This window comes from Lissotriton helveticus, chromosome 9 (assembly GCF_964261635.1).
Source record: "Lissotriton helveticus chromosome 9, aLisHel1.1, whole genome shotgun sequence".
NCBI lineage: Eukaryota > Metazoa > Chordata > Amphibia > Caudata > Salamandridae > Lissotriton > Lissotriton helveticus.
In genome coordinates this window covers 586,634,581-586,662,350 of record NC_136070.1, presented here as the reverse complement: position 1 = coordinate 586,662,350, position 27,770 = coordinate 586,634,581, and the positions used below count along the sequence as shown (strand labels likewise).

At 44.8% G+C, this 27,770-nt stretch overlaps 1 protein-coding gene across 2 annotated transcripts in view; it reads left to right on the top strand.

Annotated features, from left to right (window-relative positions):
• The window catches only part of ARL2 (ARF like GTPase 2), a 56,266-nt gene extending 30,021 nt beyond the window's left edge, over window positions 1–26,245 (top strand). The window contains exons 3-5 of one of the 2 annotated variants that reach the window (XM_078660562.1): window positions 5,173–5,335; window positions 6,508–6,588; window positions 23,776–26,245. In XM_078660562.1, coding sequence (XP_078516688.1) covers window positions 5,173–5,335; window positions 6,508–6,588; window positions 23,776–23,910 — 379 coding nt within the window. In that variant the 3' untranslated portion in view covers window positions 23,911–26,245. The remainder of the gene's footprint in view (window positions 1–5,172; window positions 5,336–6,507; window positions 6,589–23,775) is intronic. The other variant, XM_078660563.1, reaches the window with a different exon arrangement.
• The last annotated feature ends 1,525 nt before the right edge of the window (window positions 26,246–27,770 follow it).

Below are 27,770 nucleotides of genomic sequence, written 5' to 3'. Positions count from 1 at the left end.
TGTCCACCAGATGCTGTCTTAGTTCGGGAAGACACTTCTCGAGTAGGTGTTCCTTGAGTATGAGGTCATATAGTCCCTCATAGTCTCCTACTTCGCTGCCTCTTACCCAACCCTCCAGGGCCTTCCTGGCGTAGTCCAAGAAATCTACCCAGTTTTGCGTGCCCAGCTTGTAGCTACCCCGGAACTTTTGCCTATATTTCTCAGGGGTCAACCCAAACTTCTTGAGCAGCGCTGATTTCATAGCCGGATAGTAGGTCTGTTCACTCTGGTCAAGAGCCAACAAAGTATCCCTGCCAGTGGGGGGCATGTATTTGTACAACCCACCTCCCCAGTGGACTTCCAGAATCCCATGGGCCCTTAGCGAGACCTCGTAGGCGGCTAGCCACTTAGCAATGTCGTCACTGGGTACATAACAAGCCATAATATCTTTTGGTAGGTACGGTCTAGGTTCTTTGATGTTGGTCTGGGTATCGCTGCCACCATTCTCTGATTTGGGGGATCCTCGGTTTAGGGCTTGTAAATCCATCTCTTTGATGGTTCGCTCATGTGCCAACCTCCTATCCTCCCTTTCCATGTCCATCCTGGCTAGTTCTATCTTCAACCTCCTCTCCTCCCTCCTATCTTCCAGCTCGGCTTCGGTTAAGCCCCTGTCTGAAACACTGCTGCTTGCCCTGGAAGGTAGCCTGGGACCTGTCAGAAGATTCCCTCTCCCCATTTGGTTCAGCAATGCAGCCTCAGTAACAGTGTCCCCATCACCCACTTCCATTTCTGGTTCCTCCCTTAGGCGAGCTTCTAACCATGCCCTTATGCTTGTCAGCAACTCTCCTTTCTTGGCACCTTTATTGAAAAATACCCCGTTCTGCTGACACCAATCCCTGAGTTGGGCCACAGTATTGGCTTCCAACTCTTTAAGATTCACCTCCAGCTTTGCCATGGTATAAAATTACTCACAGGAGAAACCCACCAAGTGACTTGAGGTTAACCTCCACCCACCACCAGAAGTAAATTTAGAAAAATCAAAAATATAAATTAGGAGGGCCGCAGGGAGAAAACTCCAGGTGAGGTCTTGTGGTTAGCACTGCGTTACTAATAAGTGAGTGTAAGTACAAATCCGTGATCCCACCGCTGAAACACCAATTATGTTGGACCTAGATTACCCAAGCCTACATATGGTAGCTTGGCACAGTAGTGGTCTACAGCTAACTCGAAGCGTTGGCTAAGTACTTACAAGTCTCACCCACAGTAACACAGTGATGAACCACTAAAATAAAGACACAACACCTTTGTTTGTAAAAATACCGTTACCTTTTATAAAAATAATATGGCTCTTTGGATTTGAAATCATACAAGTTACAACATCAATTACTTTTAGGAATAGTCATTACACTTCTACTAGAGAGATTACTTTTCACTCCTCCAGCTGTGGAAAAAGGGCAGAAAACCACATTCAAATAACAAGGTTTCAGTACGATATAAAAGTAACTCTTTTGATAATTTACAGGAAACCCTTTAGTTTCACCTTATGCAGGATTACTTACATTAGTACACCATGTCAGCAATATTTCAACAATACAACCTGCCAATTCACTGGTTAATTTACTACATTCAGGGGTATGCCCTTTATACTTTTATCTGCACCTTAACTTTGTGTTAGCTTACACACACAGAGTGATTTGTAAGAATACCACTGGTTTTACAGCTTCTCACAACCAATACTAGGAGTTTCTGAGGGAAGCTTCCTTCCAGCAAGACCTGTCAGCTCTCTACTGATATTAGGTTAAGTTCCCTACAAATTTCTAGCTTAATAGCCACTTGTCAGAAGCCTACAGAAGTGAAGTTGGGGTCATGTGACTCTTTTTCCCCCCCTTTTGCTTATTCTGACACAGTTCAGGACTTAACGTTGCTGGGTTATCAGGTCACTCGATTAAGCGCTGTGATTTGTGATACTAGCGCTACACCCAGAACGATTTAGCACGTTCCTTTCTCAACCCCCCTCTCTCCTTACTGTCGTGGCGGTCGGTGCGCCACAGTTCACAGATCTTTACTTGGCGCCCGCCTCCGAGGCTGTGTTGCAGTTCAGCACAATGGTCCGGTTATCATCAGGACGCTAGGGCTGGCCGGTCAGACTCCGCCTTAGGCGCTGGCCTCGTAGAGAGCGCTCGCACGCAGGGGGGGTCACTGTGGACGAGGCGGCGCTCTTGGAGATCTTCCGGCGTCTCCTCAGCTAAGCCGGCAGTCGCGCTGAACCTCCGGGCATGCGCAGACGCTCTCGTACCTCTTCCGCCTCCGCACTCGCTCATAGGAAGGACGCTGCTCTTCACGTTGACGCTGATCTCCTGGGCCTGCCCGACCCTAGGCCCCTCCTGCTCTCGATAGCGGGCGCGCTGGGAGCATGCGCGGAAGCACTACCTGCTCTGCTTGACGCAGCTGGTGCCCCCGGGGTCCCGCAATCCGCTAATACAGCGCCGCTGCTCCTCCTCAGTCACCTTCAGCTCCGGCCTCTCAGGAAGGTTGCGCAGACACGGCGCCCTCGCTTTTCAAGGCGCTAAGGTGCCACAGACGCCCACCTTTCCTACAGCTGATCCACAATACCGGTAAGCACAGCGCTGGATATGGTCAGTCAGGAATACCCACAGTTAAGGGTGTTCTGGGTGGTTTTGCTGAGGCCGCTGAGATAAAAGGATCTTCTTCTTTCAGTAGTTCGATTTCTTTGTTAGTAGGGGTTGTCTTGAGAGAGGGATCGGTCAAAGGCTGAAGGGGGAACAATCCTCTGAAGTAACTGTCAGCCTCAGTGACAAACTAGCTGCTCTCAGTGTGTCCACCTCCTCTCACCATTGCCTCACTCCTCTACTCTGGGGTCAGCACAAAATGGCTGCTGGTCACTGGCCTTATATAGGGTGGCCTGAGACCTGCAGAATTCTCTAGGGTATTCTAGAAAGTTCCCTAATGTTAACCTATGGACCTGTCCTCCAGTGGTGTCCGTTATGGCAGTTGGTGGACACCATCTTAGGTCTCTGGAGATCCCTAGATTTTCAAGGGGGCTGACTAGGCCTCACAGGTTATGAGGGAAAAATGGCGTCATCGCCAAGGAACACCTAGCCCCCGGACAGCATTAAAAAAATTCCTGATGGACATATGTAAAAATAAAAATAGAAACTCTGGAAGGCTAAGGGGGACAAAAATAAATAATAATGGTTAGAGTCTCTCCAGAAGCAGACAGGTCTAACAACGGGCATGGAGAGTAAATACGTGAATTTTCTTCTAAGATTTACCAGATTCAACTTCTACGGGCTAAGGAACCGGATTAGGGACCACCTGGCAATTCAGGGCTCTCGGCAGAAGAGCCTCCAGCACTGGTAGGTAAAGTCTTTGGCCCTGAGTCTTCTTAACAGGAGGCAAGCCATTGGAGAACCTTGGAAAGCAGGATGTAGAAAGCAAAGTCCTGTCTTTTCACTCCCAGAACAAAAGCAGCCAGCAGCAGCCCAGCACATCAAAGCAACAAGCAAAGTGCCAGTCCTTCCTACAGCATCATGGTCTTCCTCCTGGTCAGAATGTCCTCTTAGTCCAGAAATGTTCTGAAGTTAGGGTCCCACAGCTCCAATACTTATACCAGTTTCTGCCTTTGAAATAGGCAAACTTCAAAGAAAAGCCTTTGTAGTGCACAAGACCCTGCCTTTCCCCGATCTGGCTCCAGACACACTACAGGGTGTGGCGACAGCTTTGTATGGGTGCAGGCATTGCCTATTCAGGTGTCAATGACTCCTCCCACCAACTAAGACCCATCAACCTGGTGATGGGCCATCAGGGCACACCTCCGCTCCCTTTGTTTGACTGTCTAAAGTGAATTAGCAAGCAGCCCAACTGTCTCCCTCTCTCTGGCGTGGATTCCACAGAATGGTAAAGCAAGGAAATGTCCTCTTTCAAAAAGTGGCATTTTTAAACATGCAATTTAAAAACCAACTTCACTGAAAGATGCATTTTTAAATTGTGAGTTCAGAGACCCCAAACTCCAAATCTCTATCTCGTCCCAATTGAAAGTTACACTTGTAAGAGGTTACAAGGTAGCTCCGGTGATGACCTGTGTGAGAGATAGCCCTTGCCACAGTGAACAACGAAATTAGCAGTATTTCATTATCAGGACATGTAAAACACACAAGTACATTTCCTACATTTTAACTACTCGGCACCTTGCTCATAGGGCTATCATGGGCTTACCTTAGGAGTGCCTTCCATGTAAAAGGGAAGGTTTGGACCTGGTAAGTGGCTGGGAATAGTCCAATCTCTTGTGTTGCAATCAGTGGCAAAGCCAATACTGCCAGGCAGCCATGTTGTAGATCTGTTTTTCTCTTGTTAATTATACGGATCCAAGATGGCCTCCAAGTTACTTCATATTGCATCTTTACGAACTATATTGAGCTCTTGAAACGGTGTAGCTATAATAAGAAATGGGAAAAAAATTACATCCCAAAATGGCCCCCAACAGTTTTGACTTTGCCAATGCTTGCACTGATATTGCATAAGCCCTGGTAAAGAAAATACCACACCAATGGCCCGCCATGTTTGTTTTGTTCGCGGGTAAAGGCAAAGGGGTGTGGCCACAGTGAGAGCATAGGCTGGTAGAGCATGGGAGCAAGCTGCTGGCGCGAGAGGTAGAGGAGGAAAGTAAAATGCCATAGAGAAACACTTGACAAAAAATAGTTCTTTGAGTTCAACAGTGGTAGGATGCAATTGTTTAACCAAGATGCAACAAAACCAAAAAAGCTCCTCCTTGCAGAACAAACTCTAAAATATTGATGAAAGCTATCCAGTGAGAAGCAGGGAGCTGAGTTAGACAGGAAAGACATTGAGCCATGAGCTGGTGGCAGACCCGTTGCCCATCTTAACTGTATGTCAAAGTATTGAATAGAATGCTGTCTACAATACACAGCTAAATCTTTCTTTAGCAAGACTGCATATGCTCCCTTGGCCAAAGGGTAGGCTTTCTATGAGGCGCAAGTGATTGAGTGACTTACTCTTTGTTCCCCTTTGCTCTCCTCTTGTCACTACATTCTCATTATTATCTTGTGCTGTGAGTCCCGGGGATTGTTCTATGCAATTCAGTGTCAGGAATACACGATGTTTGTGAGCGGCATGTATTGCTAATGTTTCTGCTCCTTTTCTTTCTGCGGCTAGCTTCAAGCTGAACATTTGGGACGTCGGTGGCCAGAAGTCTCTGCGTTCGTACTGGAGGAATTACTTTGAGAGCACGGACGGGCTGATCTGGGTGGTGGACAGTGCTGACCGCCAGCGCCTGCAGGACTGCAAGCAGGAACTTGCCAGTCTGCTGGTGGAGGAGGTGGGTAATTGTCATAAAAGAATATTAAAATTGTGACCAAACGGTCAGGCTTTGCATGTGTGCAGCATTAGGGATAAGTTGGAGACTGGTACTAGGAGTAGCGGACTTCTTCGGAACTAAAAGCCACGAAAACGTGATCCTGCTGCCAGGTAGATGGGACAATTGAGACACGTTATTTGCATCACATATGAGAGCGAGACGTATTCCGGTTTTTGAACATCAACAATAATAAATGACACCGAAGTCAATCCTTAAACGTTGCAACATCATTGGACTATCATTGAATCCACTTTTACGCTCCATAATCGCTTGACCAATTAAAAAAAAATAAAGAAATTGTTGAAACACTATTCTTTACTCCCGCTGATCTGGAGAACTTTTCACTGGAGTGCAGATGCACCGGTGTGATTAATGGTTGATCTAAGGAGAAAAAATCTATGGCCTGAAGAAGGTGGTCCTATTGTGAATGTACCACTGAAACGCGCCAACGCCTAGTTTGTTTTGGTGTTAAATTTGGATAAGTCAGAAGTTAGTCACAGACAGGGAATTCATACCCATGCTTTGTGCTGTCTGTAATGTATCCACTTTAACATTTGTAAGACAGAGTTGATTGTCTTTGTGAATTCTCCTTTCCAGGTTTATGAATTCCGCTTTTTAGATAATTGCGTCTAGAATTCATGTGTTGTCAACTATTTTATGAATTGTCCGCGTGGACTAAAAATCTGTACAGTTTTTTATTTATTATTTTTTTAAAAATTCTTATTTGCCTGCACATAAATGCGTTAATACATTCTGAGTGAATTGATAATTATTTTGTTGAAGCATGAATGTGGTTGTATTCCTTGTGTGAATTGGTGTACATAGGTCTTGGCCAAAGGGAACATTTATTTTTAACTTTTTAAAAAGTTGGAGACCTCCAGCAGTCCTGGCTCTGCAAGATCACTCTTTGAAGGATTGGATTCCTCGTATAGACCACTCTGGCTTTCACATTTACAGATTCCATTCATTCCTTGGCTATTATCTATTGTGATTTCCATTCATTCCTTGGTCTGTATGATCACTCCTTCCATGGGGGGGCGTTGTTTTTGATATATTAACTTTGTATGTAGCTGGTGCCTTAGCCTCTCTGCTAGGCATAACCTCAGTTTTGACATTATTTTCTTTTTCCACAGCGTTTATCAGGGGCAACATTGTTAGTTTTCGCAAACAAGCAGGATCTGCCAGGGGCCTTGTCAAAGGATGCCATCCGAGAGGTAGGAATCCTCGATCACACTCATCAGACAAGTACCATTGATTGTCTGATAAGGCAGTGTGTATACTATTCACCGTGTGTAGTGCATAACCCAACCCAAATGATCTAGTGGAACTTTAAATAATCAGTATAATTAATTTAAAACGTTGTAATATGTGTTGTCACCTTTGAGGGATCACGACTGCCTTTCTTGGATTCTACCTGAACCTGTTGATTAGAAAGGGTAATCTTAAGTGTGAGTTAACAAACTCCCCTTAAAAGAAATGACCATGCAGTGGCTGACATTGGTTATCACCTCTGATATTCTAGTTATTAATAAAAGTGCCAAAATTAGTTTAGAGTAATGTTTTTCTTACACCTCATCATCCCGCCAATAACAGCTGAGCACACATTAAGACACTATTTATTTATTTATTTATGCGATTTTTAAAGCGCTGCAATTACCCATGGGTGTCTCGGCGCTGTAAGCTATGTTTAATACAACTGAGATGAGATTACTAAGAAGGCAACCCTGTCTTTAAGTGCTTTCTGAAGATGATAAATTAGTGAGAAAACAGCCATGTCTTTAATTGCTTCCTGAAGATGATACGGGTGGGACTGGTTTTTATGTTAAGGGGAAGAGAATTCCACAATTATGCAGCGGCGATAGTGAAGCATCTGTCTCCCCAGTTAACTCTTCTAGTTCTGGGTATGTTGAACAAGTGGGCAGTATTAGAACGGAGCATTCTGGAAGTGGTATGAGGTTTGAATGAGTTCTTGAGGAATTTGGGTCCAACATCGTTGATTGCCTTGTAGACGATACAGAGGGATTTGAATTTTGTACGGCTTCTGATGGGGAGCCAATGCAGTTGTTTTAGATGTTTAGAGACGGGACTAAATTTTGAGATGCCCAGTAAGACTCTGGCTGAGGCATTTTGTATCATCTGGAGTTTAGAGATGACCTTTTCTTGTGCGTTCAGGAGGAGGGCATTACAATAGTCAGTTCGTGAAAACACAAGTGTTGAAATTAGTGTTTTTCCTGACGTTTTGGGGAGATATGGGAGTAGTTTCTTGATTTTCCTTAATGTATTGAATGATGAGGAAACTACTGAATTTACATGATGGTGGAAGAGGAGTTTGTCATCAAAAATGACTCCTAAATTTCTAACTTTACTGACTGGCTGAGGGGGAGTGCCCATTTCCTCCGGCCACCAAAGGGGGACCATGTTGGCTGGATCTTGCCAAACAGCATAACTTCGGTCTTTGTGGAGTTTAATTTTAAACAGTTGGAGGACATCCAGCTACTGATGGCCCTCATGCCCCCTTTAAAATTTGCTGCTATTGTAGGGCCGTCTCTATGTATGGATATTACCAACTGGGTATCATCGGCATATGTCGTTAAGTTGATGTTATAGGCTTTTATTACTCTCGCTAAGTCCGAAACATATATACTATTGCGGGTCTAGTGGCTCGGTGCATCAATGCATCATCTACATGGTCAAATGTTCAAATTTCTTCTAGTTCATCTGGCCTTTCATCCTTCTAAGGGCAATTACATGAGTACCATTGAATTTCAGCAATATTAAACATCAATTATCAATAATGCCAACAGACACCACAGGTAAGTAAACATGCTGTCTAAAAATAGGCCAATTATGTTACGGTTTGCCAACCGCATACCATGTGTGACCTTTACAATTCCATTGTGGCATGTTATCTACCTATTACGTTTGTAGCTTTGGCCTATCATCCTGCTGCCATGGTGTACTTTGATTTTTCTTCGTCAGCAAATTGACCAAGTTCCCTATGGCAATTATTTTTAACGTAAACGTGGACTATATGTTACAATCATTTTTTGTATAAACAAATTTCTCCCCTATATATTATGGGTAGCAAGTCACACGTTTCTCTTGCCCATTAGATAAAGTCTTCATCCCAAACACAAGACCGTCTTTCTGAATGCTCAAAAGGAACCGGGAACTGATAAACTCAAAGTATATTCAGCTCTCAGCACTCACAAGTGACACGTGAAAAGGAGAAATGACCCCTCACGGGCGAACCACCATCGGGATACCTGGCAGGTACTCACCAGGAAAGCCCATTGTTATCATCATTGGCGGTCATAACTCCAAAAATAAATGAATGTGTCCAAACAAAAACGTGCAGTGAAAAAAGGTGTAAAGTATCAAAAAGGTGATAAAAATGATAGGTAACACGCTACTGCAACTTTTATTCCTAACTTCGTGGAACCTATCACATTAAAAAGTAAGGCTGGTAGCTACACATGCATACCATTACCTATACACCAACATGTTTCATTGCCCACAACACTGGTGAGTACCTGCCAGGTATCCCGATGGTGGTTGGCCCGTGAGGGGTCATTTCTCCTTTTCACATTTTTCACGTGTCACTTGTGAGTGCTGAGAGCTGAATATACTTTGAGTTTATCAGTTCCGGTTCCTTTTGAGCATTCAGAAAGACTGTCTTTTGTGTTTGGGATGAAGACTTTTTATCTAATAGGCAAGAGAAACGTGTGACTTGCTACCCATAATATATAGGGGAGAAATTTGTTTATACAAAAAATGATTGTAACGTAACCTTAAGGGTATACAAGGAGAGAAGGAGCCAAAACTGAAGGGTAGGAGTAACTGTTGTTTATTAGAGTTTATAGACAGTAAGTTCAAATCTTCAAAGTAAATGATGGGTAGGCTTCTTTCAGCTGATCTTCGGTATGTCCATGGCTTTGATCGGTTTCCTTTTCTCCTCACCATCTGGCCAGGGTATAATGAAAAAGAAAGGAAACGTCGCCGTTAGCTCTCAGCTCTATCATTGATTTTGGTTATGGGACAGGGAGTGCGGGCAACATTAGTGAGGAAGGAACAAAACCGTCGCCATATAAATCAAGAGAGGACACTAAACCGATCAGTGCGGTGCTCAGTGCTCAAAAGAAATGGTGCCCTTAGTATAGTCCCTCCTCCCTCTGCTACCAGGTTCCCCCCCTCTTAAATCCCTGGAGTGTTCTGAAACGATCCCGTACCTGCCTGAGCCACGCGTCTTCCTGAGCGTGGCTGGGCGAAGTAAGAGAACGGTGGCCTCCTGGCTTCTCCTGCGGTGGAATCTCCGGGACGACCTCTCAACCCTTGGCGCTATCAGCTCTCCCGGCTTCGACGTCCTCCCGGTCCGTGGTTCCGCTGCAAGCTCTCCCGGCTTCGACGTCCTCAGGGTATGCTGCTTCCGTCCGGTCGTCTTCAAGTCGGTCTCCTCTCCTCTGCTCGAAGTCGTATTCGACCGCACACCACCTCGCGTCTTCCGGGTCCGCCTTTCTTTCCCTTGAGGCCAGTCCGGATAGGCCGACAAACTCCGCCGTCACAGGGGCGGAGTCAAAGTCCGGGAAGTCCAGGCTGTCCTTAAAGGGACCGGACCAGTTTTGTTGAGGAGATGGAGAGTCAGTTACGAGGGATCGCAAAGGGGAGTTCGTGACCCCGTGACAAACATATAGTCCACGTTTACGTTAAAAAATAATTGCCATAGGGAACTTGGTCAATTTGCTGCTGAAGTTTATGGAGTGGAGGGTGACCACGTTTTCCTAAAATGTTCCCTCTTTGCTCCTTGTTGATTATATGTACTTTGATTTTTGTCAAGGCCTCCCTTACAACCAGCTTTTAGCTGTCTGTTGTTGCTGGTCTGCTGTGGATAATACCAGTACTCCCATTCGGCCAGCCCCTTCAATGCTTATCATTGGTGGGCTTTCTTATCAATCTCATTTGCCTACTTCTTGTTCGATGGCTTTCCTTCCTTTTTCCCCATCCTGGAGAATAGCTGTAGACTGGATGACTTTGATATCTTCTACTGCTTAAATTCAAAGATTTGCCTTTTTTCTTTCAGAACACCATGAAGTGCGTGTTTTTTGTGCTCTCTCCCTAGTTTGCTTTTCCCCCAATCATATCCTATTTGGTTGCCCCTTACTCCATGATGTGCTCCTTTTGTGTTTCAGTTTTCAGCTTGCTTTTTCACGCCAAAATGCCCCCCCCCCGTCCCTTGTTGTTGATATCCTGCATGTATATCGCTTTGTCCAGCATTTAATCTTTGTTTCTGCACTCTTATTCCTCCCCCGATTGCTTTTCTGATATCGCTTCCAGCTTTCTGCCTGTTCCTAAAGCTCCTTCACTCTTGTCTTCCTTTACATAATTTCCTACCCTGTGCCTGCAGCTCTTTTCTCTTTAGTTTTCCTAGTGCATTTGGTTGTTGTTAGTGTGACAACACACTCCCCACATGCTTTTTCATGCCAGCATGCTCCTTTCCAGTCTCCGTCTCGTCATCGCTTTGGAGATCATGTGCCATCTTGCAGCCTGCACTGCAGGCCCTTGAGTTATTTCTTCCCTGGTTCCTCTGCCATGTTAAAGCTAAGGCTCATTAAGTCCTGCTCTGGTGGCCATGCCTGTACATTATTTTTTTATTTTCTCCACACTGTCTCCTCACTCCCCTGGCATCGGTATTCTCCTATTTGCTTTTCTGTATGGGAATATTTGTTCTTGCCATCTCCCTCCTTCCTAATGACTCGGAGCATAGCTTCCAGCCCTCGACCGGCATGCCAAGTGCCTGCTATGATATCCCTTGCTACAACTCTCATTAATCTCTCATTGCTTCAGTGTGTCTACCTGCCAGTTCATGTCTCGCCGGCTGTTGCTCAGTGCCCTCTGCCTTGCTCCGCTGTGATCTCCAGTGCAGCTCAGTGTGTTTTGGAGCCTGGTAATAGTGGTTAGCCATTTACTAGACAATGCACCGTAATGTATTGCAAAATTAAAACTGGAAATGTGAGGGAGATGATGAAAACCCATTCGCATGCATTGAAAACATGTGTATAAACCTGTACACATTAAGTGCAACTTGAATAAAAATTTGCTTGGATTTAGTGACGGTAAGTTTCAATTCTATTAAGGACAAAGTGGTGAGGATTATGCTTTCTTCCTTTGCTTTAATTCCATTATTTTAAACACAGTGGTCATTTTAATAGTAACACAAAACTAATTTTCCCATGAACAGCAGGGAAAACACACAAGTCAATCCTCTAATCCCTGCAGCATGGCTTTAACATAGTCCATTGCCGCTGCCTGCACTCCCTCTTTCTTCGCATGAATCACTCCATATTTCGGCCATCATGTGTCCTGTTTTGAACCATCAGTCCCTGCAAAAGATAGACTTCAGAAGTAACTGTTCTGATCAACCAGTATAATCCGATCTCACTGTTCATGTCAATTAACAATTATTGTGATCCCAATCAGAGAGAACATATCGACACAGTAAGCACAAGTGTAATAATTCATTTGAAAATGAAATAGATTTACTTACTCCAGGCTGAGGAGGGTCTGCGTCTAATTTGACTGCCTGGTGGGATAATCCTTGCCTCTGTGTCCTTAATAATAGTGAAACTTACCTTCACTGAAGCTAGGCACAGTTTCATTCGATGTCAGGACCAGAGGCGAGGATTATATACTATTTTTATTTATTTATTTTAGGAGTTTTATATAGCGCTAGCTGGACCCAATGGTGTCAGAGCGCTTCACAGCATGTACAATTATGTGCAAATATACAATACAAATATTATGGTGGAACATGAGGACGGGTGACCAAGAAGTTATCTAGATCCGAGTCAGTGTGAACAGTCACAAAATTACGGTGAGATGGAGAGCCGGCTGGGTGCTTCCTTGACTCTTATCGGTTCGCTCGAGAGAGGTCTAGGAAGAGGACTTTGAGCAGGTTCTTGAATTTGGGAATGAGGGGATCGTTCTGAGGTGGGGTGGGATGGAGTTCCAGATTTTTGGTCCGTTTCCAGCGAATGATTTGGCCGCGATCTTTTTGCTTAAGAGTGTTCAGTGGGATGAGTAGTAGAGTGTTGGAGCTCCTGAGGTTCCTGGTCTGGCCGGCCCTTTTGAGTTTGGCGGCCAAGTATTCCGGTTTGCCTGTGTGCAGGGCTTTATGCCTGAGGCAGGCTGTTCTGAAGCTGGCTCACAATTCAATTCAAGTGGGAGCCATTTGAGTTCCCGGAGTGAAGGCGAGATGTGATCAAATTTCTTAGTTCCTGTGACCATTCTGGCTGCAGCATTGAAGGTTGTTTTCAGGGGGGGGCTAGGTGCGATTTTGCTGTTCCAGTCAGGGTTGCAATCCCATAATCAATTCTGGAGAGCACCAGTGCTTGAGTGGCTTGTTGAAGATCCTTCGGGGGTAGGATACCGTGGGGTATCAAGTAGTTAGGAGTTCGAGGGGAGGCAGACATTAGCGTGGCCGGCTGCATCTTATCTAGGTTAGGAAGGAGGCGGGTTTCCTCAGGTGTGAAGTAGGGAGAGTGTCATGCGGAGGAGAGAATGCTGTCTGTCAGGTTGGGTGGGAAAGAGGGCTTGAGGAGTAGCCTCTCGGGCGGAGGGGAACTATTAGCTAGGTGTAAGAGGGGAGGCAGCCATTGGCGTGGCCGTCGGCCACCAATCTGGGTTTAGGAGGAGGCGAATTCCGTCCGGTGTGGGGAGGGGAGAGGCCGTGCTGAGGAGAGAGTGCTGTCTGTCAGGGTGGGAGAGTAGGGAAGCTTGAGGAGTAGCCTCTCGGAAGGGAAGGGAGCTGTGAGGGGGCTTGCGGGGAAGGGTTTCTCTAGGCCCGGGTTTTGGAGTTAGTGTTGGTCTGATACCTTAGTAAGGGACCTGTATCGTAAAAAGATATTCTCTCCAGGTGGCAGGGACACCTGTGACTTGGTGTGGCAGTGGATCGTCGACTTGGGACCCAGGAGGGTGTTGTTGGAAAAGCGACCGGGGGCTGCCTACACTGCCCTATGAACCTAAGGCCGCATTATAGTGGCATTGGATCGGGTCTCTTGTGACCAGTCCTTAATTAGGACCCTAGTAGACACTGACCTTTGAGTCGTTGTTGCAGTGGTCTCTGAGGTAGTCGGGGGTCTTCTTCTGGCCTTATTGCTGGTCTTTCTCTGAGTTGGTTCTGGCATTGGCGGCCATTATTGGGTCAGGTAACTGGTGCTCCTGACGTGTTGTATCCCAGGGCTACGCTCCCATCTCAGGACGGCCTAGTTGCCTTCAAGGGTACTAAATGACCTACTTTGCTTTGTATGGGAGGATCCAGGTACCCAGAGTCTTCTTGTGGCTTATTAGTTGCATCCATCTGTGATTCTGTGGGTGGCGGCCATTGTTATAGTCAGGTAACGGGGGCCCCTGGTGTGTTGTGTCCTGGGGCTCTACTTCCGCCTCAAGACAACCTGTGTAACGGCGTGGGTCGCAAATAACCCGTCTTGCAGTTTTGAGGGACTCAAGGCAGTCCGGGGTCTTCGTATGGCCTTAAAGTAACCCACTTTCTGTCTCAATTTAGATAGTGGCAGCCATTTTTTAGTCAGGAATTCGGGGGCTACTGCGTGTAGTTGTGTCCTGGGGCTCCGTTCCCGCCTCAGGACATCCTATGTATCAGCCGGGATCGCAAATGACCCGCTTTACATTTTCAGGAGGGCTCGAGATAGTTTGGGGTCTTCCTATGGCCTTTTAGCAGGCCACTTTCTGTCTCGATTCTAAGTAGTGACAGCCATTTGTAAGTCAGGTATTTGGGACTCCTGCTGTATTGGGTCCCGGATCTCCTCTCCCGACTCGGGACGTCCTGGCCTCACCCGAGGGTCGCAAATGACCCACTTTCACTCGATCGGGAGGATCCAGGTCTCCAGGATCACTCCCTGATCTTATTGAGGGCTGGACCCAGTGACTGCTCCATTACGGGCGGCCATCTCCCCGTCAGGCGTCATTGTTGCGGTAGCGTGAGTCGGAGCCCCGACTCTGCAATCACGTGGGTCCCGACTTTACGGAGCTGCCGCACCTCTCCGGAGCGGAGGACTCCCTTGGTCACCTAGATGGTGGTGGAGCTCCGAGGATCTAAGGCCAGCCTCCCCGGAGTGCTCTGACCATGATTGCAGCCAGGGTCACTCTCGTCGCCTGATCCGCCTCTCGAATCCGCAAAGCTTCGTCCCAGGACAGTCTGGTGAGTTAATCTGTTGTACCGCTTCTCAGAGGGAGCTTGAGGGGGCCGATCAACTAAGCCACTTGCATCACCAGTTTAAATTAAGCCTTTAAAGGTAGAGGCTCTGGACCAGTCAGCTGCATGCATTAAGTCCTCTAAATGTGCTCCCAGTCAAAAAGCCTTTGAGGCCAATGCTCCACTTGCTGAATGCACCGCAAATACTTTAGTGTCTATACCAGCCTTCTGCATAGCCCAACAAACCCATCGTGCTGTCATAGGTAAAGACACCGCTTTGGACGGTTTTCGCAATGCAGTGAGAAGCTGTATTTTGCCTGGAGGGCGGACTTAAATCGGTCATGTCTTCATACTCCTTAGGGCATAGAACCACACTTAGTTTTGGCGAATCCCAAAAAGCCTGGTGGGATCTTATGCAGGTGTTGGATTAAATGCATCTACTTAACGTCAAAGACACCCTCTCCAGGAAAAACACTCTGCCTAAGATATCAAGGGCCCTCACATCTGAAATGTGTCTGCAATAAATCAGGCGCAGTAGCATTGCCAATTTGGCATAGTGTTCTTTCGCAACAAAAACCTATTCGGTTGCCAGGATAAGAAAAGGTTTATGACCAAGTTACCATCCCAAAGTGCTGAGTAGCAGGGTTCATTGGAAGGGAGAGTCGAATCCCACTTAGCAGCTGGAAACCAAAGGATGCTCTCCCACTGGGGCACCCTTGATGGGAGTATGTCCAACTGAAATAGCGCATTGGAAAGCATTTAAACGGTATGCTAGCCTGTCCTCGGCTCAGCTGGACAGAAAATTGAGCACCTGCACTACACTTGTGCCCACGGGATATCCCCCCCCCCGCACCCAAAGCAATCACCAGCACACCCATCTTGTCCAGGCAGACTGGTAGTGCTTGGTTGTCCTGTCCACCCTCGCCCTCGTGGGAAGGAACTCAGTGTGTTGTGAAAGCCCTGACAGCATCTAACGCTGCATGTAATCCGCCACGCCATCAGTTGTAAGGCTTCCTCCACCACTAACCGATGCAGCACGAGATTCAGGCTTATTAGACTGTGAAGAAAGTGGGGGAGGCAGATTGGCGAATCCCTGGAAGGCTCCATCAGAACAGGAAACCGTACTTGAGACTTTTATATGGGCATTATCATGACCACCTCGGCCCGTTGAGACCACACCTTTGCCAATGCCCAGCTGATCATCGAGAAGGAGGAAACGCATAACCCTTCTCCTGACTCCAATCTTGGAGGAATGAGTCTGTCGCCACTGCCTGAGGGTCCGGCCTCCAGCGGAAGAACCAGGGAAGCTGGTGGTTGAGACGGAAGACAGACAAATCTATTGTGAACAAACCCCACCTGTCAGTGAGCATTGGGAAGACGTGAGGGTCCAGTTTCCATTGGGAAGACGTGAGGGTCCAGTTTCCATTGACTCGAGTTTTGGAGACGTGAGGGTCCAGTTTCCATTGGCTCGAGTCTTGGAGATGCCGAAAGTGCCAGTCCACTACTTGGTTTGCTTGGCCCGGAAGATACTCCGCTGTGATGAAGACATGATTCTCGAGACAAAAATGTCAACAGTTCTTCACCAGGTCTGCCAGTGCTCTGAACCTGGTGCCTCCCAAATTATTGATATGTCATACTGCTGAGGCGCTGTCCATCTTTAAGAGGATACAGGACTTGAATCTTGTCCTTTGTCCAACACTGAATTGCAAACGAACCGGCAAGAAGCTCCAAACAATTGATTTGTAAGCTCTGTTCTTGTGGTGACAAACTTTTTCCTGTGGAAAAGTCCCCATACCTGGCGCCCCAGCCGGACCTGCTGGCATCTGATGCGATCACAAAGTCTTGTGTGGAACTGAAGATTGTCCACCTATTCCATTACTCCATGTGGGTAAGCCACCAATTGATCTCTTCCCTTGCCTTGTCAGTTAACTGTACAGATTGGCCTTTCTGCAAGTAATGGGCTTGGAGGGTCGGAAGAGCCCAATAGTGGAGGGGACCTTGGAAGATCGTCTGAATTGAGATGGCGAAGAGGCTAATGAGACACACAATCTGTCTCGGCGACATGTGGGGTTTGGCCAGAGTTTGACAAAGTTTGTGCCTGATCTTTGCCATGTCCTGAGAAGTGAGGCTCAGAGAGGACGTAGGGCAGTCTATTACGAACCCTAAGAAGGTTGATCTCTGGGCTGGGGATAACAGTGACTTCTTTTCGTGGATAACAAATCCCATGTCCTGTAAGAGATTCACTCGCATCTGGAGGTGCAGAGTACGTTTCTAGGGCACTGGGACAGAAGGAGCATGTCCTCCAAGTAGACAATTTGCCTTTTCCCCTGCACCCTGAGGTACTCCACCACCGGCTTGAGGACCTTTGTGAAGCGCCAAGGCTCCGACAACAAGCCAAATGTCAGTGTGGCAAATTCGAAGGTCTGGCAACACCAGACGAACTGCCGAAACTGAGGGTGAGGGGGGAAAATGGAGACAATCGGTTATGCATCCTTTAGATCTATACATAAGGAACAATATCCCAACCGGTAGTTATTTGGAGACAGTTATTAAGGATATCTGTACAGTATTATCCAGACAGAAAAAGGAGACTCAATTTGATTATCTATGTGCTCAAGGCATCATTTTATAAACATTCCAAAAGTTAGAGGACAAACCTAATTAACAGTTAATATCAACACTGCAACTATTAAATAATACGTGACAGCCCAAGGTTGTACAAGGTGCACGGGTGCAAAGTGAGTGACACTACGGCGACACAAGTGACAGTGAGAGCAACGTGGACGGCGCAAGGTGTATAGTGAACAATTATTTACAGTGAATAAAAACAGCAGAGTGGTTTCAAATTAGTTCCGGAGGATTGTTATTCATTTTCAATTTTTGCTGTAACCACTGTGCGAAATGCGCCTAGAATCTCGCTGCGAGATTCTAGGCGCCTTTCGCACAGTGGTTACCGCAAAAATGTACAACCTTGGGCTGTCACGTATTATTTAATAATTGCAGTGTTGATATTAACTGTTAATTATGTTTGTCCTCTAACTTTTGGAATGTTTATAAAATGATGCCTTGAGCACATAGATAATCAAATTGAGTCGCCTTTTTCTGTCTGGATAATACTGTACAGATATCCTTAATAACTGTCTCCAAATAACTACCGGTTGGGATATTGTTCATTATGTATAATTCTCTACCCCAATCCCAACAAGGCTGATGGGTTTATTCTCCTGTTATCTTCTACAATCCTTTAGATCTAGGCATACCATCCAGTCTGACGGAAGCAAACCATTTCTGAGTTGGTGAATACCTTCCATCTTGAAGTGGTGGTCAAGCAGCATCTCATTGAAGTGCCTGATATTGATAACTGGTCTGAGTCCGCTGTCGCTCTTGTTGGCCAGAAAAAGATTGCTTAGAAAACCATTGGGATTTGTCACCGATTTGCAAATAGGCCCTTTCTGTAGGAGGGCTACAACCTCCTCATCAATAAGATGGTGAGGTGTTGAGAGAAACATATGGGCCGCTGTCAGGATATCTGCTGAGGACACCTGTAAAACTTGATGTGGAAACCCTGTACCTTTTTGAGATAGGCAAACGTGTCAAGGTCAACATCTGTGTTGGGGTTTTTTCTTCTGGGTTGGGGAACTCTCGCCCGGGGCGTCTTGGAGGGGAGTGGGGCTTTGTGAGTTCAGGTGGGGTAGGTTTGGTGATTTTTGCACAGTCTTAGCACAATCTGATTGGGAGGTGCTAGTCTAGGGGACCCATCGCCTCATTTACCTCCCTGTAAATGAAAGGTGTCCACCACCTCGTAAACTTCGTCCTCCCTCTAGAGGAAGGAAAGTGAGCCTGGGAGGCTGTTAATGACAACTAGGGGATACCTAAACTTTGCGCTATGCCCTGGGGTCACCATCTGCAATGGTGATTAGATTTGGTATGGGCAGATCATATGAATATGGTGCTGGGTGGGAGCCCAGGACATGTGGGAGGGACAGAGGAAACAATTCAATGGGCGCAAGCTCTGGTGGGGGGTGGACACCCCGCGATAGTATATGTTAGGTTGCCTGGGACAGTGTCGTACAACTGGCCAGCGCAGTTGTACAATACTGACCCCGCAGAACATAATTTGGTGTCACTAGATACAGACGAGTAGGAGGATCAAATCAACAGTGCAATGGCGAATACAGACCCCAAAATACGGGGTGTCACCGGGTCATCAGACGGACAATGCTCAGCTGCAGGCTCTGACGGCGCGCATCTAACTCCGCTGTGTAGGAGACATGCGTTGCGGAGCCGCGAAGATGCGCAGGCAACAACGCCCTCTAGCGGGCGTAAAGCCACACCGCGGTCAAAAATAAATGGAGAAGTCGTGTGAGGAGCGCATTAGCAGTCCTGCAACTGCATTCGGGAATCTGGAAAGCAAAAGTCTGCAATGATGAAGCGCAACCAAAGCAGATCCCGGACAACTATCATAAACCGACAAATACAGGTTCAAGTAAGAGCACAGAAAAACATGATTTAACTGGCCGCTGACCAACAAAGAAAGGAGGAGTGCAGACTGAGACGATGGATTATGTTTGGGCCACACTGCATGGATTAAATGACGCCTATATTTTTTTCCCTGGTGGTCATGGGCAAAGTAACGTAATTAATGTGAAGGAAAAAAAAGAATCCTCGCCTCTGGTCCAGACACAGAATTCCAGGCTTAAAGGTGACAAGTGCAGTATAGTTAAGGGGACAAGTGAAATGCTCTTTTTTTTCTATTAAAGTACAGCCGTAATGTTATAACCATTTTCTTTTTGTGAAATAGTGTACTTATTTGAATTTTGACGACACTCCCAGCGGTCAAATAACCAGCTGGGGACTTAAATGAATGTGATATAGTACAATATTTTTTAACATGATTGTTTAAAATATGGCTATACTTGAGGGGTAAATATATTTTAGCTTTCTCTTTTTTATCTGGTTATAACATGAAATGGTGTGTTTTTTGGTAGCATATATTGCGATGGATTGTGTAGTCAAAAGGTAATCAAGAAAACAACAAAGCTAGGTTCAGGGTTAGATGGCAGTTGGGGACCTTTTAGAAATAACATGGTGTTTTTTCATGTTGACCGATATGAAGTTGCATGAGGTCGCCGGAAAGCAGTATCATTAAGAAAGCACTTTAGCATTTATTTTCAAAGTATAAATACTGCAAAAACTAGTTTAAGCGAATGGATATGTGAGAAAAAAAAATTAGAGTGCTCGCTAGTAAGGTTTTTGTGCTTTGTACTTAGCGGGTTGATGCAAGTCAAATAGGCGTATTGACTTGGAGCTTGGTTTTAGGCTCACATTATTTATGCAAAATACAGCAACTTTTTTATTTGGACACAGCACTTTGTGACAGCTCTTCGAGTATAGTTCCCTTTCATTGGTTGCTGCCTGCGCTTCGCGGCCTCTTAAGTGTGCATTACTTTCAACTTCTTGTTTGCCATTTTCTGTCCTTGCTATAATGCTGCTTCCACAGTCTTCACTTTCTTTTATTTCTTTTCTGTATTTATTTCTTTTTGGTTGATTGTATTGTGGCATGCCTTTCTCCTGCAGGATTCTAACCAAACCACATATTGCAAGAAAGTTTCGGTAGAGCGTTTCTTTTAATGTTATATCCGAGTGACATCATCGCTCAATAATCCCTCAGTTTCAATCCGTGCTTCATTTTTTAGGTCGAGCGTGAGCCAGCGCACCTGCACTGCTCTGGCAATCTACTGTAGTGGAGTAGGGAATATAAGCTTCGCCCACTCTCTGCCCATATTTGCCAGTGACTTGTCCATCCTAAATGCTGGCTTCTGATTCGTATAGGCTTGTTAGTCCCTTCTTAGTACCGCGTCCTCTTCATTTGTCACCTCCCGTGGCGACTGGCCCCTTTACTTCGGTTGTTACACGGTACGTGTTATTTAGACTGTGAGCACTATTTTCTTTATCCAGTTTCTCTTACTGCAGACACCACGTTCTTTGGTGCCTTCTTTACAATCCCGTCCTCCCTCCTGTTGTCTGTGCCTTCTTTACCCTCCGCCCCGAAGCAGAGTATCCCCATAAACTCCAAAACAAACTGTAGTAGAGAAGACCAATAAAATTGTAAAGCAAGAAATGCAAGGATAGAGAATTTCTAATACTATTTCCACCGGCTGCAGTTATTCTCAGCTAGCACTGTTTTGACTGATATCCCTCTTCAGATCATCGACCTCCCTGTATCCCCTGAAGTTACACATCTTGTTATTATGCATGACTCCAAGAGCAGCAAGAAATTTCAGCTGGGATGTGGCCCCTAGTTTCCTTAACATGGCTATCCTCTTTCCCAACTCCCTACTGCCTGTTGAGGATAATCCGGGAGACATCCTATCTAATTTCAAAAGCTACCCCATCCACGTTCAACAATTTCTGTTTCAACGCACATGGCAGCCAGGTGGGTCACGGGAGCATACTCCTGGGAGCCACGGCGGGCTCAGCTGATCTCAAGACCAAGGCAAAGCGCTGGTTGAGAGCCGTGCTCGGGCACTGCAGATGGCGGAGAGCTGCTGCCAATATCTCCTTAAAAGGAGGGGAGATAGGGCAGTTCCAAGTATGGAGGGCACAGTTGCAAGCAACTGGTCGCTGCGGAAAAACCTCAAGAGACGGAGGCTGCGGTGTTAGTGGACGGTTGCAGATTTTGCTGATTTGGCACCTTCTGTTAATGTTAATATAGGGGTAAGGAGGCAAAGAATCCAGGGGGCTTTGGGAGAAAAGATTAAAAACGTGGTACTTGAGGAGTCAAGGTAGAGGGTGACGGCAGAATAAAAAACCCAGGTACGTCATAGGAAGCGCCCATAAAGACATTTACAAGGCTAGTTCCCAACCCATTATTTAAGTGCTGCCACAAGGAAAATGTGCAGAGGCAGAGAACACAGGAAAGTTAGATAATGTGCCAAGCCCACCCATAGTTCGTCACTGCCAAAAAGCTTGGGCTCAACCATAAAGCCGATTCTGCAAGGGGGAGATATATAAAAGCTATGGAACCAGCTCAAAAGGTTAAGATTACCCCCTTATTTCGGACCTACTTTAAAATACTGATGGAGTCCTCAATGGAATTTTTTTATCAGTGGTGCATATGGATGAGCAATGAACAGCAGCAGCATTGGAGAAGAGGGCATGTCCCAACACCAAAATGTCAGCAGTGTAGGATGCACTGAAGTATGGCAAATTTACAGTTACTAGTTGACTCCGTGGCGGACAGGCTGTCAAGTCACGGGTTTCAACCAATAGAGCATTTTGAGGTTCTATGGGCTGAAACTATGTGGTTCTCGGTGCTGTGGGGGGACCAGCAGTGTATGGCAGCACTTTCCTTCTACTAAACTGAGTCTCTGTCCTGAAAGAAAGATTCATAACATTCTAGTGCTGATGTAAAGGTATTCTGGGCAAATTTGTATGCCTTCCGATGCTACTTATTCTGGTTTTTTTTAGATGACCCCTCTGTGGCATGGCCAGCCATTTGCAGCCTGAGCACTTCTGTTGCTTGTCCTGCTTACATCCCAGATGAGCAACTGGCAAGCCATTTTTCAGGGTAACTTCTTTGTCCTCAGCAGCTACAGGCTTGCTCATGCAGCTTCTTACTGTGTCACTTTTCTCCTTCTTATTAAGAATCAAAAGGAGCGGGAGGAAAGGTACTGGAGCCAGTTCACTTCCCCTGGTATATGTGTTTTATCAAAGAGAGCTAGCTCTGGAGTGGGTGCTCCTAGCATATGTTTGTTTTGGGAAGAAAAAACATTATGTTTATACTATAAACGTAATGTGTTTTCTTTCCAAAACAAACATACCCTAGGAGCATCCACTCCAGAGCCAGTTCTATTTGATAAAACACTTTTCTCCCTCTGTCATCAGGACCACCTGTGCTATGTTAACTTTTATCACAGCAGCACCTGCACTACGAGGTTTACTCATCTTTGTTGGCATATAAACTAGAGTTGTGCAAAATTACATTATTTGATTCTACTTAATTACACAAAATTATAAAAATATGGCAGTTAAGTATGCAAAAAAGCAAAACCTGCATATGCTAGATTTTAGTGCAAAATGCTTCCTCGCATCCATTTTGGACACGAGGACGCATGTTGCGCTAATAAAACTGCAGAAATAAAAAATGCTGCAAACACCAGCCACACTCATTCTGGTTATTTGCGTTGTTCCTATGGACTCATGCTACATTTTTGGCTGTGAATGGCATATAATTATGCGATATGGCATAATAGCATAATTTCGAGCATTTCCCATAATGCAGTATTACACCCATGTAACGGAAATTTCACCTAGTCCTAATATAGGCGGGCACCTGTATGTAGGCGGACATCTACACTGATGCCTGTACTAAAACCTATCCCAGCTGCTTTACTGACAACTCGGCTTATTGCCACCTGTACTGATACTGTTCAGACTGATCTAGCTCTCTGCATGGGCTCAGGCACCATCATAAGACAAACAGACACAGGAAGATAGTCACTGGCATGGAACTGTCAAAACATAGGCTCTGGGCAATAGAAGCAAGAACACTGAGGCCAGGAGACGCGCAGACAGGATCAGCGGGATGCAGACCAATAAGGGCAGGGAGGTATGTGTTCAGCAGAAAGGTACAAAGCAAGGGACCCAAAGACTGACAGAAGGGAAGTGGTAGTCCAACAGAACCTAATGTGTAACACTTAATCCTGCCCCCCCACAACTGTACATTCACCATTAACCTCAAACGTTTGCCTATGACCACCATTTTCTGCTGTTAGTAAAGCAACCTTACTCCTGAAAAGCATTGCCTCACCGTAGTGCTGCCATCTCCCGAACACAGTGTAAGATCCAACCTCTGTGGTATCTCACGCACAGATCACATGAGCCAACCCCCTTCGGCCACCCACCTCCAATTATGTTGCACCAACCTTGAGAACACCAACAGCTAGTAGATCACCTGCTGATGAATGGGGCAGCGGTGAGTAACACGATGTAATCCAATTAGTAAACATGGTGCTTGATTAATACTCCTTAATGTGAGTTTCTGCAGTGAGATGACATCAGATGTCCCTTGCATTGTAATATGGCGCTAGTCACCTTTGCAAACTGTAGGTATGATCAGTTCACTGATAACCCTGCCCATATCTTAACTTTACAAGAAGTTATACATGTGTACTGTTTCCTTTTTCCTTTGCAGGCCTTGGAGCTGGACAACATCAAAAGCCATCACTGGTGCATTCAGGGCTGCAGTGCAGTCACTGGCGAGAACCTTCTGATAGGCGTGGACTGGCTACTGGATGACATCTCCAGCAGGATATTCACAGCAGACTAAATTAGAAGATGGTGTCCACTGCTCAATGGGGTGTGGAAGCGCGCAACACTTGTGCTACCCCAAAGGACCTTTGTGACCATGTCCCACTAAGGTGGGATGGAGGGTTGCTGAGCCAAGTGTCGATGTTCTCTGCAGATTAAGACTACTTTTATTTTACCATTGCATACTTATTTAGTGGATTTGGCCTTCATGGATCACCTTTTCTTGTGAAAGTCCACACGTAAGCCTTAATGCAATCAACTTTCAAGACAACAACAAGAAGGACATTATTAGATATGTGCTGTTTTATGCTGCTTGACGAGTGATGACAATTCAAGGTTCTTTCTCTTCACTTACCTCACTTGTTATTAAAGGTTGATTGACCTCTAGATCGTTTCTGTTTTAAAGTAGATGTATATATGCATAGTTTTAATCAAGAGCTTAAATCAACGTTCTAATTATAATATAGACCATAGAAGTATGTGTGTGTGTGTGTGTGTGTGTGTATATATATATATATATATATATATATATATATATATATATATATATATATACTTCTGTGGCCTATATTATAACTGTAGCGTCGGTTTAAGCTCTTGATTAAGACTCGTTACATTGCGTTTCCACCATGGGCTCCTTGAATGAAGCTTACCTCAATTTGTGGTCACATGTGGGAGGACTCCTACTAACTCTTCGGGAAATCATGTTTGAACATAACTATTTGGGCTACGGCCTAGTGATTGAATAGTTACTCCAGCATAGGCACTGTGTTTTAGAAGCTGCCTTATTGCTGATTCAAATGATGGCTTTTGTTTTTCTTTGACTTCTTCAACGCCATATGCTAGAAGACTTACATATGGCAGTCAATCTTTGCCCGCCCCCTTCCCAGTAGAACACGCAAGGCACAAACATATCCATGTCATTACTTATTGGCATCTGGTTTGAGCAGGGTGTTTTGGCTACTGGAACTTTGTGGGATCATCAGTGACCTCACATCTCATTCTCTAGACTTATTTATTTTTTAGATAAATTTATGATTTTGTTGTGTTTTCCTTGATGCATGGATGCCCATGCCATAAAGCATAAGCAAATTAAATATCGATAATTTCTTGCCAAATTCTCCGTTGTCGACATGAGTGGATTCCAAGCCTTCCCCTTTTTCTATTTCCTGTTTGAATGATCATATGTATTGCTCAGTTTTCAATGTGAGTAGCGTGAGAATGCACACCTTCACAGCTGTACTCCAGTCGATTTTCCTTTGTCAATGAGGAATCTGCTCCTATGATATTATAGGTGAAGAAATGTGGCACAATATATGCAAGCCACCTCCAAGAAATTCCTTGAATGGCAGGCTACATTTCAGAAATGGATGCTATTGCTAAGTTCCTGTTGAACTGCCAAAGGAGCAAAACTGCAAATACATTAGATTTGTTTCATGAAAATTGTCAGAAAAGTTGACATGTCTTGGTTCTACCTTATACTTTCCATGTTCTATATGGAAAACATTGTTACCACGCATGCGATAGAACGGATGCCATTACAATACGGTCATTACAACGACCGCGTAGTTACATCGCGCACCATTACAACGCAAGTCATTACAGCGACTTGCTGTAGGGGGCAGAAGGTGTTGGATTTAAAATCCAACACTTTCCCTACTGTTGCACGACTGGACTTGGGATAGTAATTATACTATTCAAAATCCAGGAACACCCCCCCCCCCCCCCCCCCCCCCGCATGTCGTTGTAATGACTTTCGTTGTAATGGTATGCAATGTAACAACGCGGTTGTTGTAATGGCATGCGCTGTAAACCCATGCGATGTAACATGGCCTATTCGTTCTATATGGGTCTACAAGGATGTTGGTTTTCTTATAGGGGCGGTAAGAGAACATATAATAACACATTAGCACGCTTCCATATGATTTTAATAGGACATCTGATTCATAATGTGGAGTAACAATTACCACCCGACCCAACGGAGGTGCCCAACAATAAAATGGCATTGCTATTTTTCATTACATAGGCAATTTGCTTATTTCCATCTATTATCCTGTTTTATCATTCTGAAATCTATTTCTACCTTTAGTTTTTTCCCCACTGATCAAATGCATGCAACAAATAATGGATAGTGTGCATTGCTTTAGGCCTGGATAGTGTATAATGTTATGCCCAAATATGGGTTTTGTGTGTCTACAAAAATCCATCATAAAAGATCAGATGTACAATTGACATTGTGATCTGTAAAGTTTTCTATAATTTTGCAATATTATCTTTTTATTTCATATTTATTAGGGATGATGAAATGCTGCAAGATTTCACAATAAATGACGAGGCAAAAGTTAAAAAAAAAAGTTTGGATCATATAGAACTTATAAAAGACCAAAGATAATTTGTTTTTTTACTACTCTTAGCACTTACCAAGGTAAATCGAACTGTACAAAAATCATGTCTATAAATGCGGATTTTCCAAATAAACATGTGGGGAAAGTCCTAATTTTATTAAATACATGGAGGCGAATATGATGCTTTTCTTTCTTTAATTCAATAGGAGCCAGGTAAATGGTTGACAGACAATGAAGAAAAACCAGGCATCCCAGCAGGCCTGGGTGATGAACTACAGATGGAGAGCACGAATGTGTTACACTAGAGTCTTTATAAATAGTCTTCTCAATCATTGTCCTTCATCTTTCTTGTTGTGTAAGGCCTGTCATCTAGGTAACAAAAGAGAGATGATGAAGAAGATGCAGATAAACTTAAGAAAAACCGCTAACATCTGCTCCCGTTTGTCCATATCATCAGCTTGGTTAGGAAACCATTGATTGAGGAACTGCAATAAGACACAAGCAGGTAACCATCACAAATAGGGTTGGTTAAAAGAAAAAAATCATACAGTGACGGCATAATACTCACCTCTGTAACTTAATTTGGACCTTCCTAAATTTTTATTTTGAAAAATCTGCATTTTATGTCAAAATGTATGATTCTTATTTTAAAGCAAATAAATTACTGCAGAAGAAGAATGTGTAATTTGTTTGCAATAAAATGTTTTGAACGTAGAATCTGAAGACCAGTCGACTGCTGTCAGGATATCCTCCATAGATGCTCCCAAAGAAAATGCATTAAAAGATGAGGACCAAAAAAGAAATATCAATACCGCCTTGGGTGAAATGGAGCTTGTCCCATCTTGCCAGAGTATGGAAAGACACAGGGGCACGTGTTTTCAAATGGGAAATGAGTAATTGACTGGAAGAAGTACTGCAAGAAGCAGTTCTGGACTCGTATTCCTTAAGACATTGAACGACACACAGCGTTGGAGATTGGGAAAGCAGGATACTCCACAGAAGAAATAGTTTTAGTTCTTCTGGAGAGAACAAGGTATACTCCTAGAAAAGAGTTACCTGCCCAAAAGATCCTGAGTCCTTATGTAAAAAAATGCATTTCAATGAAATTACTTTAAGGTATGGGATGTGCACAGTCCATATATTCTTTTTCTGAATTAGCCGTGCGCCGTAGGTATCACTCTCCTCCCTGAGTGTACTCGAATAATTCAATGGTCGCAGGACTATTAGGGCATAGTCCTCTCACCCCGGGCACAGGACGATTGCTGGATCTCCAGCTATGTTCAATATAAACAAGGCTTCATAATGATTGTCTTTCAGTGAATTTATTCCATCATTGTTATTCACATTGATCAAAAAAGAATTCTCATATCTGATGCTTCTTTCAACACCGTGTGTATAGTTCACAAATTAATCATATCCAATGCATTTCGGTGCTTATAGCACCTTCATCAGGGCAATCTGTGAATTAATTAAACAAAAAACTTGCTTTAACCTCCATTATAGTTTGTCTGTCACAATATTCAACATTGTTTAA